This window comes from Macrobrachium nipponense, chromosome 44 (genome assembly GCF_015104395.2).
Source record: "Macrobrachium nipponense isolate FS-2020 chromosome 44, ASM1510439v2, whole genome shotgun sequence".
Classification (NCBI taxonomy): Eukaryota; Metazoa; Arthropoda; class Malacostraca; order Decapoda; family Palaemonidae; genus Macrobrachium; species Macrobrachium nipponense.
Genome location: NC_087221.1, coordinates 13635990 through 13653489, shown reverse-complemented (window position 1 = coordinate 13653489; position 17500 = coordinate 13635990). Strand labels below are relative to the sequence as shown.

Here is a 17500-nt window from a genome sequence, read left to right as displayed (position 1 = left end):
CTAGGGGCAGATCTGCAGCTCGGGGCAGGGGGCCAGTGAATGGAAGGCCACTCTTGGGATTAAAGTTGATGAGGGCATTCCTGGCTACCTCGAGAAACTGGATGTGGGACAATCTCTGGACTTCTGGATTGTAGTACCCACAGTAGAGGATGTAGGCATTCTGGAGGGCTAACTGAAGAATGTATTTGAGGAGCTTCTGTGTCCACCTCCTGGTTCTCCTGGAGAAGGGATAGTACTGGATGAGTTGATCAAAGAGATCAACTCCTCCCATGTGCCTATTGTAGTGCCCAATGATGGTAGGCCGCTCGACACGAAACTCCTCATACGTAACTCGGCCCTGCCGACGCGTCTTCTTCCGCTGGACGATCTCCTCTTGGATGGGTTCATGACTCGTCGTAATCATGGGGACGAGTCGGACCCCCTTCCAGCAGATGACGAAGACAGCTCCCTTCTGCCGCCACTCTGTCTCTCCTTTTGCTAGATATTGCGGCTGGCTAGCAAACCTCTTGAGGACATTCGGGGCCCCACGCACCAACCGAAGGGTACCACTGACGTGCACACCTGCTTCATAGTTCCTGGGCCAGGGATACCAAGTTATAATAATTATCCATAAACAGGTGGTATCCTTGGTTACGGAAACGATCCGCAAGACTGAACACAGTGTCACGCAGCGTGGAGAAGACCCCGGAACACACCGAGAAGTCCACGACGTATCCAGTGTTGGACTCCGTAATAAAAAAAATTTAACTCCATATTTCTTCGCCTTCTTGGGGTGATACACTTTAATCCTAAGATGTCCTTTGTAAGGCATCATCCCCTCATCCAAAGAAAGGTTCTTGCCAGGAACCACAAGAATTTTGCACCGTTCATGAATGTACTCCAACACTGGGCAGACTAAGATGAGGCGATCGGGTTTATTCCGGGGTATGGACCATCGGTTGAAGGCGTTAAAATACCTGTCCAACGCCAGGAAACTATCACGGGGCATAACGCTGGGCACTTTGGGCGTACTTAAAAAAAAAATTCCACCTCCAATATTGCCTGACGTCGGCAGCAGGCATCATACCAAAAAAAATGTGGAGCCCAAAAAATGCGCCATGTAGGTGAGGTTGCAGCCCTGCCAGCGATACGACAATGTCGTCTGTAGTTCGTCACGGCAGTACTGAGCGTAGTCTGCCTTCTCTGCTACCAGGTATTCCAGCAATTCCCATGTAAGGAACAGGTGAATGAACCCCAGAGCAGTGAGAGGAACAGGTACGGTGAGCCCAGGTGCTGCCGTGAATAGGTGCATGTTAGGTGGGGTGGGGTCCTCCGACCACCCCTCGTCGCTCTCGGATGACCGACCTTCTATGTGCCTGAGCGCATGTTCTCGGGCACGGTTTCGCACTCGAAACCTCCCCACTGGCCCATCTCCCTCACTTAGGCCCTCGCTTTCTGTGTCGTCATCGGTGACAAAACTAGACGACGTTATCCTCTCCTCCTCCTCCTCCTCCTCCTCCTCCTCCTCCTCCTCCACCTCTCAGATTCCCCCTCATACGCACTAAAACCACTAAATTTGAGCTAGCTCACTTTCGGGATGTGACCCTCGAACGGAAATTGGGGGCAAATATTCATCATCACTAACATCGGGAGTGATGTCCTCGTCATTAGATGACCAACCGCCATCAAAATGAGGACTTGTGACATGCTGCCGATCGAGCTGTAATAAGTAATCGTCAATGTCCTTTTGTTCGAGGCCTCACAAATGCCTACGAATGCCCCTAAGGACACCCCGATGCTTCCTAGCGGTTACTAAAGGCACACGAGACACGCATTGTGGTCCTTGAACGAACACTTTTGTCCAAATGAGGCCGCACGGAACAGCGTTGAGGCGCGAGGTCATCTTGGGTACTTGGTCCCTTGCCAGCATCCAAGTCCAAAATACGTCTCACACGATCCCTCCCGAGGGGTAAAATGCGCCTTTCGCACTTCATACGACGTTGAGACACCTCTAGTGCGTCTTGTACCACCACAAATACTCAAACTCTTGCAAAAGTTCGCTAAAACAGAATTGCGGCAAAAGATCGCTCTCGGACGACGCGTCGCTGATGCTGGCTGATGCGAGAAGGAGGCATTTCGCACATGCGCACCTGGGTCACACTTGTAAGCAAAACAACAACTCCTGGCATCCCCCAAGGCGCGTGATTCAAAAGTTTTTGCCTAGTAGGCCTATAACTATTTTTCCATGAATCTTAAAAAAAACTTTTTTCGTCGACGTACCATACGTCCAATCGGCATACAACAGACAATTTTAGTCGACGTTTAATACGTCCAATCAGTGTTAAAGGGTTAAATATGTGTTTTCTAATAAATAATTTTATTTTGGTAAAATTATAAATAAAACTCACACAATATCAAAATAGATAAGAAATAAAATCAGTAACAAATTTTTAGCATATTTGTTGAAAAATATTTAACAAATTTACCGAGACCAAAGATTCAGTAACTTTTTTAATTTCTACATGTTTTTTTTTTTTATTTCTTTGCACTTTTCTTTGCAATATTACATATACAACTGACATACTATTGTAAAAAGCAAGAACTAAAACCAACAGCAGCCCTTTGGTATATTTATGAGCAAATTTACAAAAAGAAGTCACATGAGACAGAGCAGCAGTACATTCCCCTTTGAAGTCAAAATCACTATAAACTTGCATGAGCCACCGAGTCTTGAGTTTATCTTAAAGGATCAATCTATCCATCACCCCAAACATGTTATTACTACTCCTGAGAACCTATCTGCCCATTAAGGATTAAATGAATCTCTAGGTACTTTATTTATATGGGACAAGGTTATTATTTTGTTATACAAAGTGTTTTTAAGTCAAAATATGACTTAAATATGTCTTGTTGTGAACTAAATTTAGGTACGTACGTATACTTTTTGGTAATATAGATGGCATTGGGGGTATGTTTTTTTTGCGTAAAAATGTTAAAAGGTTTTGTTTGCTATTTTCATGTGGTTTCATCATAATATTAGGTTAGCTTTACATATTTTTCTTTTATCAGCAGTAGTAAAATATATTCTTTCATGCCAATAGTTTTGATTAAAATGGTTTTCTCTCCAATTTTATTTATGAACATATCAAAGGTTCTGTTGCCAGTATATGATAATTTATAGTTATTATCAACTTGAACATTGTTTTCTCAGTTTCAGCTACAACTTTCAGCATAAATTTAGCAGTATATTTCCTTGCCAATCTCTTCTCCCTAGTGAATATATCAGTCGCATTCTACTTAACATAATACAATTGTACCTGGGAGTGTGCAGCTGTTGGGGGATAACTTACGTCGGACTGCAAATGACCTGCACAAGAAAGGGCAATCATATACAGGCAGTCCCTGGTTATTGGCAATTCAGTTTTATGGCGTTTGTCTAGTGCCGAAAATCAGCAATTTTCGTCATTGAAATGTGCAGATTTCTGGTTATTGGCACTGATACATACCTAACAGAGGTGCCATTACTTATCAGTGCCAAAATCCGGTTATCAGCATCGATAAACGTTGAAAATCACTGATTTTCAGTTATTGGCAATTTTCGTTTATCAAGCATTCTGAACGAACCCCCAACTTATTACCAGGGACTGTCTGTAATTAAAATGAGGCTAAGGGCCTGTTTCAGATTAGATATCAGTTATGCAAACTCTAAGGTTAGCTTAATCAATTATATTTACACTTAAAATCATATTAAAAAGAATTTATAACACCCCAGGGGTTTAAAGGGGATGTTAGGGGCCCGTAACACAAATAGTAATCAGTAATGGATTAGATCTTAGATGAGCAGGTGTCCTGTCTGTCCGGACATGTGGTACGTAGGAGACACAAAGGAGTGAGACAGAATTACATGTAAATATGAGATAAGAAGATCTTAAATTATATTAAATGCAACATTCAAGGAAACTGATAAAAGGAAAATGTGTAATTTTTAGAAAAACTGGAATTGTTGATTCCTAGAAGTTTTGTTTTATTATGCAAAATTGTTTAACGAGGCCACTAAATCAAACTTTAGAGCTCACCCAAATGATTTGTCCTTAAATGAGGTGAAAATATGAGCAAGGTAAAATTCAAGAAACTGGACAGCAAGGAGGGAAAAGACTAGAGATTCAGTGATAAGGGATTGACAGAAACTTTAGTACTGCAGTGTGGCACTCAAAGTACTTTATGTCAGCTGTACCACTCCATAGTTGCAATGAAAAGGGGTATAAAAAAAATTTGGCTTTTGTATCTGGTTTTGATGGAAAATGAAGATGAAGGTCTGATAATCTTCATTATAAAATAATGAGAGAATAAACATAAAAGTGCAGATAAGTTGATTAAGGAAAAGCTGATACTTGTAAATTTTCAGCCGTATGTGTCCATGAAAAGTGTCCGTATATTAGGGTGCTATCATTCGACAAACATGATGGACATTCACCCAAATTATGTTCATGACTTACATTTGTCTGCTTTCATTTCTCTTTGCTTTTGGCAATATTCTTACTATATTTTAGGCACTAAAGACTTACTCTGAGGCAACATTTCAATCACCATCTTGGAAGAAATTGCTCGGTGATCTAGTTGGCACGTGTCATCGTTTATTTGCCATCACGTCAGCCATTGGGATTCAACCACCAAAGAAAGTCAAGGTTAGTTTACAGATAATTTCATTGTTTGACAGGTTTTGTTATGAATGGCATAATAACATAGAGCTTCAAACTGCATTGCTAACTGCAGGTTGAAGCAGTCATATTGATTCAGTTCTTGTCCCAGCAATGTCTGAGATGAAGCTTTTTGTTGAATTTCAGATTTTATAGAAACTCAGTATCATACTGTAGCTCAAGTAATGAGTGAGTGTTCTCATTTCTATCATATACTTTAGTCTTCCTAAGTCAGTTGTGATAGTTGTGCATGTTGTTAGGTGAGAGAACAGGTATTGAGCAACTGGTTGATTTACTTTACCGTTAATTCAGGTGATTTGGTTATGGACTTTGGTCAGCCATATGAGAGTGCATTTCATTAAACTAATCTCATTAATTACAGTATAATATGACAAATGTTGGTGGTAGGCTATCATTACTGTGCTTGAACTGTTTGGAAAGCTTCAGGGCTTCAGTTGTATCGAGTAAATTTTGTTGCTTCATTCTCACTTTTTGTGGGGTTTGATACCTTCATGTTTTTGCTGATTTTGTGCCCTGAATTTTCAATTTCAGGCACTGCCAAAAAAGGTTGGGAGTGGAACTGAAGATAGTATTGATTCATCTGAATTAGCATCTTCTGAAGTTGATACCTGTAATATTGACATTTTACAACCAGAATATGTGAGAGAGAAACTGTTGGCCATAGCAAACAAGAACCTGCAAAAGAAAAGAAAGAAAAAGGTAAAATATCAGTCAGGACAATGTTTTTGTTTAATGAAGAACTTGAGGTGCATTAAATACTGCTTGTTTTTTGAGTCTGGATAAGTCACTTGATAACCTGTTAATCTGCTCTATAACTGCACAGTATGAGATACTCAATTTCACAAGTAAATACCTATTCAAGAGAATTAACTCCAAAACTGAACTTTACAGGAAAATTATACAGTTGCACAAAGAAATGAAGAAATTATTTTGTCACCTTTGAAATACAGTGGCATAAGTAAGTATAGCAATCATCCAGTAGAAGGTAAAATTCAGAAGACTCAAACAGCACCAATGAAGTCTCCCACTCATTCTCAAAAGGTAAGTATTTTAATATCACCCTATAAAGATCCCAAGAGTGCCCATTATGTTTACAGCAGTTGATGACCTAAAAAAAAAATATTGTTGGCATTGAGGGTAGAAACTTTCAAACTTTGACATGTTAAATCAAAATTGACTGACACTCATTTAACCTGTTTTGGCCTTACAGTCTGTGTCTGCAAGTGTTTTTGAGTTTTGACAGTCTCACCCCTTGCTACCTTTGTTATTGTTTATAAAATCCATCAGAGAATTGGGCCATTTTCTGTAGTTGGTGCAGTTGATGGGGTATCTCTCCAGTCAGAGCATCTCTTCAGCAGGTTAACGGACCTTCTTGTCTTTCGTCATTGAGAGGAGCTTCTCTCTGTTTCAGCCATTAAGGGTTATAGAGCTGCCCTTGGCCAAGTCCTTCAGTTGAAGGGAATGGATCTCTTCTCCTCATGGGAAATCTTGCTCACCCAGGGAACTCAGACCACCGAGTGGGCTGTCTCTCTGTCTTGAGCCTAGCTCGTGCACTGTATTAGCCACTGAGGGAGTCATCAAACAGAGATCCGACTCTAACACTGTTTTCCTAGTTTTCCCTGGCATCAGCGAAGAGCGTAGGCAAGCTTCATGGTCTTTAATGCTAAGCACTCTGGGAGGGGGAAGGCACTGTTACACTTGAGTTGGTCCCGGAATTTGTAACTAAGACTCAGAATCTGTAGGTCCATGATGCCAGATTCAAGTCCTTTTTTATCTCCTCCTGAAAGGAATTTGTAGGTATGACTGAGACAGGACACTACTTTGTCCAATTAGGGTGCTGCGTTACTACCTCAATAAAACTCAGCATCTTGGGCGTGAGTGTTTACACCTCTCTGTAGTTCTGACTTGGTCAAGGAACAGTTGTTCAAGAACACAATCTCCTTCGGGCTTCATGAGACAGCAATCAGCTTATTCTTCATCTGGTGAGGTAGACGGGAGTTCAGTCTGGGCAAGAGATCACAAAGTTAGGGGCATTTCCACATCCTTTGCATTCCAGAAGAATCTGTTGGTTCACCAGGTAATATGTGCAGGTATGTGGTTGTGCCACAACCACATTTACTTCATGGATCTTGTAGCTCATCCAACTCCCCTGAGGGACAAAGGCATCTTGTCTAAGGTGGTCGGTAGAGAGGTGTGTGAGTGACTGGTCTCCTCCCTATTCTTCTTTGCATGTGTCTCTCTTAAAACAGAGAGACAGGCAGCGGCTGTCACATGCTGGATGGACGAGTTTGGCGAGTGACTAGAACATAACTGGAGCATCCTGTCCTTCATCTTGTGGTAGTTGGATTGGCTACATGTCCCCCATCTCTCAAGACAAGGTGAGAGAAGAATAGATAATGAAATAAACCCTTTGGTTTTATTAGCAATGTTATTGTCTCCAATACTCTCGGGTTCCTCCAAGCCTTATTCAAAGTAATGACACAACTCATTACTTTAAGCCCAGGAGTTGACAGCTGCAACATCCCATATGTCTACAAGCTAGAGGTAGAGGATTCCTTCCTCAGCTCTTCCAAATCAGGAAGGTATTCCCAGGTGGGTAGGACCAAACCAGTCGGTTCAGATTTACTATAGACTCCAGCCTCCAATAAGTAAGTCTCCTATATGAAGACTGAAGGTTTGTATTTGTGTATGAACAAACAGCAAGTTTCTAAAGTAATTTGTATTTTTCCTAACATACAAACCTAAAGGTCTTTTAATTTACGGCCCACCTCAGCCACCCCTTATTCTTATTCTGATACTTGGGCCAAAGGGCTAAATCCCTATGTAAAGATCTTCAGGTTTGTATGTTAGGAAAAATACAAATTACTTTAAAAATTTGCTATTTTTGTTCTTAGTAATTATTTCATTGCCTGTACTTTATTTTATAATAGACTGATTTTTCAGTTCGTGTTTTATAATAGACTGATTTTTCAGTTCGTGTTTTATAATAGACTGATTTTTCAGTACCAGAGACTTTTCTTATCTTCCAGAATCTGAGGGTTAGTATGCTCAGTTCACTCTGCAGTAATTACATGTATTCTTTTATGATTTAATTATGACCCTGAGGGTTAGTCATATTTTAAAAATTTAATGAGACGGTGTATTTTAGGTGGACAGGAATTTTATTCTTTTAAAATGTAATTTTCATTACATGCTTTCATTGTGAATGTAGCAAGGAGTTTCACTGAAGTTAATGTTATTTTATACCAGGTGCAGTTTTTTGGTGATTTTGAGAAATACAGTGGTAGAGGAGATGAACCAAGTTCTAGTGCATTGGGTAGCCCTTCAAAAGCAGATTCAATGCACACACCGCATCAGACAGAGAAGCCATCAACACATGTGAGGAAACAGGTGAATTCAGAAGGTATGGTATTAAAAAAAAAACTGTGGCTTGACCAGGAGGTAGTATGACAAGTTGTGGTATTTTTGTAATATGGTTATTACTGTATACAAGCAGTCCCCGGTTATCAGGGGGGGTTCTGTTCCTGACAGCATGATGATAGCCAAACATTGCCAATAACCAAAAATCTGCAATAATAGCGCTGAAAACCCAGATATCGCTGTAAAACCGGATTACTGATAACAAAGGCCGCCGATAACTGGGGACTGCTTGTACTACTGAATCTACCTTGTTTCAGGTACCTGCATTTTATCATCTGCAATTTAATAGTTAGTAGCAGATGTTTTAGTCCTTGTATTGTGAAAGTTAAATTGCCTGTAACATGAAACGGCAATTATTGGTCTTAAGAAATCTTGTACTCAAGAAAGGCTGTTTTGATTACCGTATATACTCATGTAACACGCAATCTCGCATATCATGCGACCCCCTAATTTTCACCCTTAAAATATGATTTTATCATGTATCTCACGTATCATACGAGTTAAATTTACGTGACCAAATAGCAACAGGCTAGCCTCTTTTCCTCCTCTTCATCTATTCCATTTTATAGTTAGGCTAACCCCTTTTCCTCCATCTCTTTATCTATCCCATCTTCTGGTTAAGTTTAAAAAAATAAAAGAAATGCCAAAAGTATTGTTAGTGATGTTATATTTGTTGTGTAAATGCATACAGCCAGAAATAGCTGATTTGCTATGAACAGCCTAATCCAATAACAACAGTGTTTTTGCTTGGATTTCAACCATTGTACGATAGTAAAAAATTACCGTAGTTATGTTACAAATGACTTTAAGGAGAATAAGACTGATATTCTCACATTACTATATCCTTACTCACTTTGAAGAAAAGATCGGCAAGGGCATATAGTACTGCTAAATTTAACCTGTAGGTTTTAGCTGAATCTGAGGAAAGAATGTTGATCTGATAACGACTAGTATCGTGAATCGGCAATGTGGATGAAACTCGCAAACTAAAGTATAGTACCATCAAACTCGACCGTATACAAAATTTGAGAGAAACATGTTTTAATCAAAACTATTGGGTGTGAAAGAACACATTTCAGTGTTTTCACTCCAATAAAAGATAAATACGTAAAGCTTGTAGTATTCTTATGAGATCAAGTGAAAAATATGGAATCGAGTCTGTTGATTTTTGTTTACACAGTAAATATGCCCTCAGCGCCATCTACTAACAAAAAAATAACTAAATTTCGTTCACAAACTATACGTATTTAACCCTTAAGTGCCGACTGGACGTATTTTACGTCGACATTTTTTGTCTCTCGGGTGCCGACTGGACGTATTTTACGTTGACATACAAAAGTTTGTTTAAAAATTTGCGGAAAAATACTTTTAGACCTACCAACTGAAAACTCTTGAATCACGCGCCTTGGGGGATGCTGGGAGTTCACGGATCAAGGTGTTGTTTTGTTTACAATCGTTACGCAGGCGCGCAAGCGCGAATTTCTTTCTTGCCGCACTAAAAAGTATCTGTGACACATCTCGGAAATTATTTCGTCACTTTGACATAATTTTTGTACCATTTTAAATTAGCCATTACATGGAGTATTATATATGAAAATGTGCACATTTTTATGTAGAATACAACAAAAAAATACTCATGATTGTAGCTTTTATCAGTTTTGAGATATTTTCATATAAATAACGATAAGTGCCAAAATTTCAACCTTTGGTCAACTTTGACTACCAAAATGGTAGAAAAACGCAATTGTAAGCTAAAACTCTTATATTTTAGTAATATTCAATCATTTACCTTAATTTTGCAACTAATTGGAAGTCTCTAGCACAATATTTCGATTTATGGTGAATTTATGAAAAAAACTTTTTCCTTACGTCGCGCGGTAAACTCTTCCGAAAAAAATCATGCATGCGATTGTGGTAATGTTTGCACCATTTTAAATTAGCCGTTACATAAAGTTTTATATATGAAAACCTGCACAATTTCATGCACAATACAATTAAAAATAACTCATGGTTGTAGCTTTTATCAATTTTGAAATATTTTCATATAAAAAATGACAAGTGACAAATTTTCAACCTTCGGTCAACTTTGACTACCGAAATGGTCGAAAAACGCAATTGTAAGCTAAAACGCTTATATTCTAGTAATATTCAAGCATTTACCTTCATTTTGCAACAAATTGGAAGTCTCTAGCACTATATTTCGATTTATAGTGAATTTATGAAAAAAAATAACATTTTCTTTACGTCCGCACGGTAACTCTTCCGAAAAAATCATATATGTGCGATTGTGGTAATGTTCGCACCCTTTTAAATTAGCCGTTACATAAAGTTTTATATATGAAAATGTGCGCAATTTCATGTAGAATAGAACAAAAAATAATTGAAGGTTGTAGCTTTTCTCATTTTTGAAATATTTGCATATAAATCTTGATAAATAGAAAAAAAACCACGTTTGGTCAACTTTGACTACCGAAATGGTCGAAAAACGCAATTGTAAGCTAAAACTCTTACAGTCTAGTAATATTCAGTTATTTATCTTCATCTTGAAACAAATTCGAAGTCTCTAGCACAATATTTAGATTTATGGTGAATTAAAAAAAAAAAAACTTTCCTTCCCTCTGCTCGCGTATTCTCCACCACAAATCTCCGAAATGCGTACGTCCCATTCTTGGAATATTTGCTCCGTTTCATATTAGGCATTTCATAGAGTTTTATATATGAAAATGTGCGCAATTTTAAGTAGAATAAAACTAAAAATATTTGAAGGTTGTAGCTTTTCTTATTTCCAAAATAATTGCATATAAAAAAATATATATTAAAAAATTTGACATTCGGTCAACTTTAACTCATCAGATATGGTTGAAAACTGCATTTGTAAGCTAATATTCTTACAGTATAGTAATATTCAATCATTTTCTCTTCATTTTGAAAGAAATTTGGAATGTCTCTAGGACAATATTTAGATTTATGGTGAATTTTTTGAAAAAGTATTTGTTTACGTCTGCGCGTTACGAATTCATGCATTATTTTGTGATAATATTTTCTCTGTGTTGCTTTTATCGTTTTACAATGTGTTATATACCAAAATGATTGCAATTTAGTGTACATTACAACGAAAAAAAAGTAACTTGTTACCTTTTAACCGTTTCGCGCGCAGCGCAATTTGAATACAATTATATATGAAATTTCGTTTTTGCGCTATCATATATCACATTATTTATATATGATAATGATAATTTTTTTCATTTCTGATGGTTGCATACTAAACTTCAGCCAATGACAAATAAAGGAGCCAAAAATGAACTTTTAATCTTGAAAACTAAGCGCGCTGTGATTTTTTGAAAAAAATATTTTTTCCGCTTCCGCGCTCACTCTGAAACACCTCCGGCACACGGGAGACATTTTTTATTTTACCGCTTCGGCGTTTAAGGGTTAAGTGATATTTCGACTTTAAAACACTTCGTATAACGTAAAATAACCTTGTCCCATATAAATAGCATATCTTGAGATTCACTTGCACTAACTAGAAGCAAGAAAGTCACTCTGGTTTGAGTTCAATACAGCAAAACAAACTTACCTTGCAATCACCCTCAGCTGATTTCCAAACCAAAGCATTGATTGCTATGTTTGTATTTTACAATACAAACAAATAGTAATATGAAAATACATATAATATTATTGGATGCGGTGAAGTAAAGCATAACATTAAAAGATCCATGGAAAAGATGTTTATTCATTATGTTTGTATTTTATCATACAATACTAATATGTGATTTTTATATACTCTAAATATCTCGGGTATGATGTGACCCCCTTAAAATTAACTCCAAAATTAGGTCTTCAAAAGTCACATGATTCATGAGTATATGTGGTATATAATAAAACTTGAAGAAATAGAGCAGTTAACAAACAGTTTACGTGACTGCAATGACTCCCATTAGTGGGTGTGAGTGATGTCAGCACATGAGTTAACATTTAGGCAGTCCCCGGGTTACGGTGGGAATTCTGTTCCAATGGCCTGCCCTAAGTCAGAAATCGCCATAATCTGGAAGATAAATATTTATAATGAGAGTGAAAGACTTGTGTAAGCCTGGGGAAAGAAACAGGTTTGTAAGCTTTGCGATGGTAATACAGTGTTCCCCCCACATTCACGGGGGATGGGTAGCAGACACCCCCGCGAATAGCTCGAACTCCCCTCTAAAAATGGTTATACTGTATCTGCCTATCTTGAAAGTTCAAATACCAAATGTATACCTGAAATATCATTCAACATCAAATATACCATTGCATCATTGCATTGGTATACACGTATTAATATAATTTCAAAGTCATCTGAAACATTTTACCATTAGAAATATATAAACAGCTAATAACAGAGAGAGAGAGAGAAGAGAGAGAGAGAAGAGAAGAGAAGAGAAGAGAGAGAGAGAGAGAGAGAGAGAGAGAGAGAGAGAGAGAGAGAGAGAGAGAGAGAGAGAGAGGAGAAATTACATGAACACTTAGTGGCAACAACACAACAGCTCCTCCCCCCCTCCTGTCACATTACTTGATGTATTTGACAGCTTTAGTACGTACCTGGAGTTAGAGAGAGAAGACTGGGATTTCCTTCATTCTTACATAATTTTTTAAATTTATAAACTGAAATCTTACTAATTCACTATAGTATTTTCTTAAATGAATTGATATTGCTGGTTACATTAATATTAATTATAGTAAACTAGCTGGTTACCCGCCTTACGGGCTGGTCCCAGCGAGATTGGTCCGTGTAACCCAGAGTATAGTTTATGAAAAGAAAAGAGATAAATCAAGCCACAATTGAATACAGTACCACAACCTGAATACAAATCTGACAAAACTAACATCCTTAAAAATGAATACCGAAATGAAGCACCATAAACATATATGGAAAGAAAAATTCTTGGTGTTGGCAGAGAGATTCCAATTCACTGGAGAGCCTTTTGGGTGACTATGTTCTTTGTTTTTCCCTCCGGTGACAAAATGAACAGGCGTTCCGGAGAGCCCACTCTTGAGCACGCCGCATAAAGCTGCCTGTGAGAAAAGCAAGGTTGCTCAAGTTGATGCCAGCCACTCTGAGAGACTGTCCCTGAACTTTATTGATAGTCATGGCAAAAGCCAAGCTGACTGGGAACTGAAGGCACTTGAAACTGAAATGGAAAAGAAAGAAAAGAGAAAGCTCCTTTCTCCTTTCTCTGACTCTCTTTCTATCTCCAACCATCACTCTCTTTCACTCTTTTTTTTCTCACTAATACCAACTCTCTGTCTCTCTGTCTCCAAACAACCGCTCTTCTCTGTCTGTCTGTCTGTCTCTCCCTCTCCCACTTTTTCCATCTTTCTCCTACCTAACACCCCCTCTCTCTCTCTCTCTCTCTCTCTCTCTCTCTCTCTCTCTCTCTCTCTCTCTCTCTCTCTCTCTCTCTTCCTTCCCCTCTTGCTCCTTTCTCTTAATCTTTCTCTCTCTTTTCCTCTCCCTCTCGTTCCTTTCTCTTACTCTCTCTTTCTCCAACAATCACTGTCTCTTACCCTCTTTTTTTTTCTCAGTAATACCAACTCTCTCTCTCTCTCTCTCCTCTCTCTCTCTCTCTCTCTCTCTCTCTCTCTCTCTGTCTTTTTTCCTCTTTTCTTCTCCCTAACACCCCATCTACTCTCACTTTCTCTCCCTCTCATTTTCTCTCATACTCTCGCTTTCTCTCTCCAACAATCCACGTGCTTTATCCTTACCCTATTTCTTCTCAGTAATACCAACTCTCTCTCTCTCTCTCTCTCTCTCTCTCTCTCTTCTTTGATGTCATTGATGTTTAACCTATAGTATTCTTTTTCCAAATCATAAGTCATATGTATACAGAAATTAAAATAACCAAGTCTACGGGCATAGCCAGCCCCGCTTCACGGGCAGAACCAGCTCTGTTTCAGAGAATCCCTTCTCACCCTTCGGAGGGGGGGAAGTAGAAATTTTGGTAGCCCAGGCTCCCTGGGGTTTCCGGCCTCCTGAATGTAGGTCTCGACCTTCCCGGGGTGTAAACCCATCTCCGTTCCGAATCTCAGTCCCGTCAGACCGATGGCCCGGGCGCTCATACCAATCATACATATATACATACATGACTGGTAAAAATGTTCTGTTACAACAGAATTCCATCTAATAAAAGGACCCTGTAAAAAACACCAAAATATAGAGAGAAAAATACTATATTTCAGAGACCGCTGTCTCCCTCTTCAGGTACATGAATGAGAAAAGTTTACAGAGAAGGTGGTATTTATACCAAGAGATCCATCCACAGGTAAGCCAATAAAGTCACTCCCGCTGATAATCTTCCTTTAACCTTCTTAAGCGTTGGTTGAATGAAAATCTTGTAGATTACATCTGAATCCCATGGTCCTTTTGAGATACTATTCACTACCTGCCTCTCTTTGATTAAGGCTGATTCCATCATTTGACTCTTGTACCGGCAGCTGCTGCTATAAATTATACGTGACAAATTCCAGTTTATTCTATGGTTAAGTTCAATTATATGGTTGAAAAAAGCTGTTTTCTGTTGTCCATACCTAACTGACCATTTGTGTAGTATTAATCTCTGGGGAAGTGATTTTCCTGTAAATCTGATGTAAGATTGGTCACAGTCCTGGCATGGGATTTCGTAAACCCGTGTCCTTGGGGGATGTCTTTTGTTGGACGTTAATCAGGGATTTGGCTAAGGTGTTTGGGTAAGTAAATGCAAAAGGGTTAGATTTTCCAAGGGTCTGAGTTACCGTCTTAATTCTGTCCAGGTGTGGAATTTTTATTTTTATTTTATTGTTGGGTGATCTCTGGTCTTGTCTTGAGGGGGTCAGTAGAAAATTACGTTTGCTTTGTGAATTGCTTTCTCAGTTTATATGGTAGGATCTTTAAGACGAAAATGGGGGGGGGGGGGCTTTACGAATAAGTTCAAATTCTTTTTCCAGGAACTCTGGGGAACAAATTTGTAAGGCTCTTAAGAACAGGTTGCTGGCTACACCTATTTTGATAACAATGTCGTGATAGCTAAAGTAGCGAATGTATGAAAGTGAGAACGTTGGTTTTCTGTATATGGTAAATTTGTATTCTGTTGTGTGTCTGATTATTAAAACATCAAGAAAAGGAATATTGTTGTCAGTTTCCCATTCAATTTTCAATTTGATGCTGGGCAATAATGCGTTTAATTTTGAAAAGAATTCATTAAAATTGCGCCATCTATTATCCCAAAATGTTAGAATATCCTCTACATATCTCATCCACAGCATGTTTTTGGGTTTTATTACATCTATTACTGTAGTTTCAAAGTATTACTTTTTTGCTCATAGAATGATTCCCCGAATGAAAATACGTTATTAGATGCACATAATTCAACTAACTTCATTGGCGCTTGACAAAATAATAAAGTTAGTTGAATTATGTGCATCTAATAACGTATTTTCATTCGGGGAATCATTCTACAAGCAAAATTTCGGGTGTAGTGTGGGTAGTCCTTTAAGTCCTGTTTTAGCCAATCTGTACATGGAATACTTTCAAACTACAGTAATAAATGCAATAAAACCCAAAAACATGCTGTGGATGAGATATGTAGATGATATTCTAACATTTTGGGATAATAGATGGGGCAATTTTAATGAATTTTTTTCAAAATTAAACGCATTATTGCCCAGCATCAAATTTAAAGTTGAATGGGAAACAGACAACAAAATTCCTTTTCTTGATGTTTTAATAATCAGACACACAACAGAATACAAATTTACCATATACAGAAAACCAACGTTCTCACTTTCATACATTCACTACTTTAGCTATCATGACATTGCTAACAAGATAGGTGTAGCCAGCAACCTGTTCTTAAGAGCCTTACGAATTTGTTCCCCAGAGTTCCTGGAAAAAGAATTTGAACTAATTCCTAAGCAACTTTTGTCTTTAAAGTATCCTAACCATATACTAATTGAGAAAGCAATTCACAAAGCAAACGTAATTTTCTACCGAACCCCTCAAGACAAGACCAGAAATATCCCCAACAATAAAATAGAAATAAAAATTCCACACCTGGACAGGATTAAGACGGTGACTCAGACCCTTGGAAAATCTAACCCTTTTGCATATTTACCTTACCCAAACACCTTAGCCAAAAACCTGATTAACGTCCAACAAAAGACATCCTCCAAGGACGCCGGGGTTTACAAAATCCCATGCCAGGACTGTGACCAATCTTACATCGGATTTACAGGAAAATCACTTCCCCAGAGATTAATACAACACAAATGGTCAGTTAGGTATGGACAACAGAACTCGGCTATTTTCAACCATATAAATGAACATCACCATAGAATAAACTGGAATTTGTCACATATAATTTATAGCAGCAACTGCCGGTACAAGAGTCAAATGATGGAATCAGCCTTAATCAAAGAGAGGCAGGCAATGAATAGTATCTCAAAAGGACCATGGGATTCAGATGTGATTGACAAGATTTTCATTCAACCAACGCTTGAGAAGGTTAAAGGAACGTTATCAGCGGGAGTGACCTAAATTGGCTTACCTGTGGATGGATCTCTTGGTATAAATACCACCTTCTCTGTAAACTTTTCTCATTCATCTACCTGAAGAGGGAGACAGCAGTCTCTGAAATATAGTATTTTTCTCTCTACATTTTGGTGTGTTTATGGTCTCCCTTTATTAGACATACATACATACACATTGCCAAATGTATATAGTAAATAATTTATTTATCATACAAAAAAACATACATCTCTGAAGAGAGAGAGAGAGAGAATTATTATTTTTATTGTGATATTTAAGCTTATTAAACTTACTAATACAGTATTAATCAATATTAATATTTGAAAATTAGTAAATCATTTTTGTATCATAAAAATATATTTAGTCATGAAAGTAACATCAAAATACACTAATTAGTGGTTATGTTCGTCGGAAAACCCCGCGAATAGGCGAATTTCCCGCAAATAATGGGTAGATATGGTTCAGAGAGAAATCCGAGAATCTGTGAGTCCGCGAATCCAGGGGCCCACTTTAAACCAGTTTCTCCTTTCCTTATAGAGAACCCTCCTTAAACCAGTTTTCTCACCTTGATATAGCGCCGGCTAGTTGTGGCACCCGATTTTTCTATGAATATATTTAAAAAAGTGCTATAGGTTTTGACAGCCGTAACCCAAGGACTACAATACTTGTATATATCACTATACAGTCGACCCTCATATTCACAGGAGATGAGTCCCAGACCCCCCACAAATAGCTAAAATCTGCATACTATACTTAAAACCCATAAAAAAATACTTAGATCTGCCTCAGGTTATGAAATTAATCCGTTCCGAAGCGGCCTTCGTAACCTGATTTTTTCGTATCTGAA

General features: G+C 38.2%; 1 protein-coding gene across 1 annotated transcript in view; it reads left to right on the top strand.

Annotated features, from left to right (window-relative positions):
• LOC135203913 (uncharacterized) overlaps nt 1-17500 on the top strand; it is a 48546-nt gene that overhangs the window by 2179 nt on the left and 28867 nt on the right. Inside the window, exons 2-5 of the mRNA XM_064233846.1 lie at nt 4530-4664; nt 5229-5396; nt 5589-5738; nt 7947-8100. Coding sequence (XP_064089916.1) covers nt 4530-4664; nt 5229-5396; nt 5589-5738; nt 7947-8100 — 607 coding nt within the window. The remainder of the gene's footprint in view (nt 1-4529; nt 4665-5228; nt 5397-5588; nt 5739-7946; nt 8101-17500) is intronic.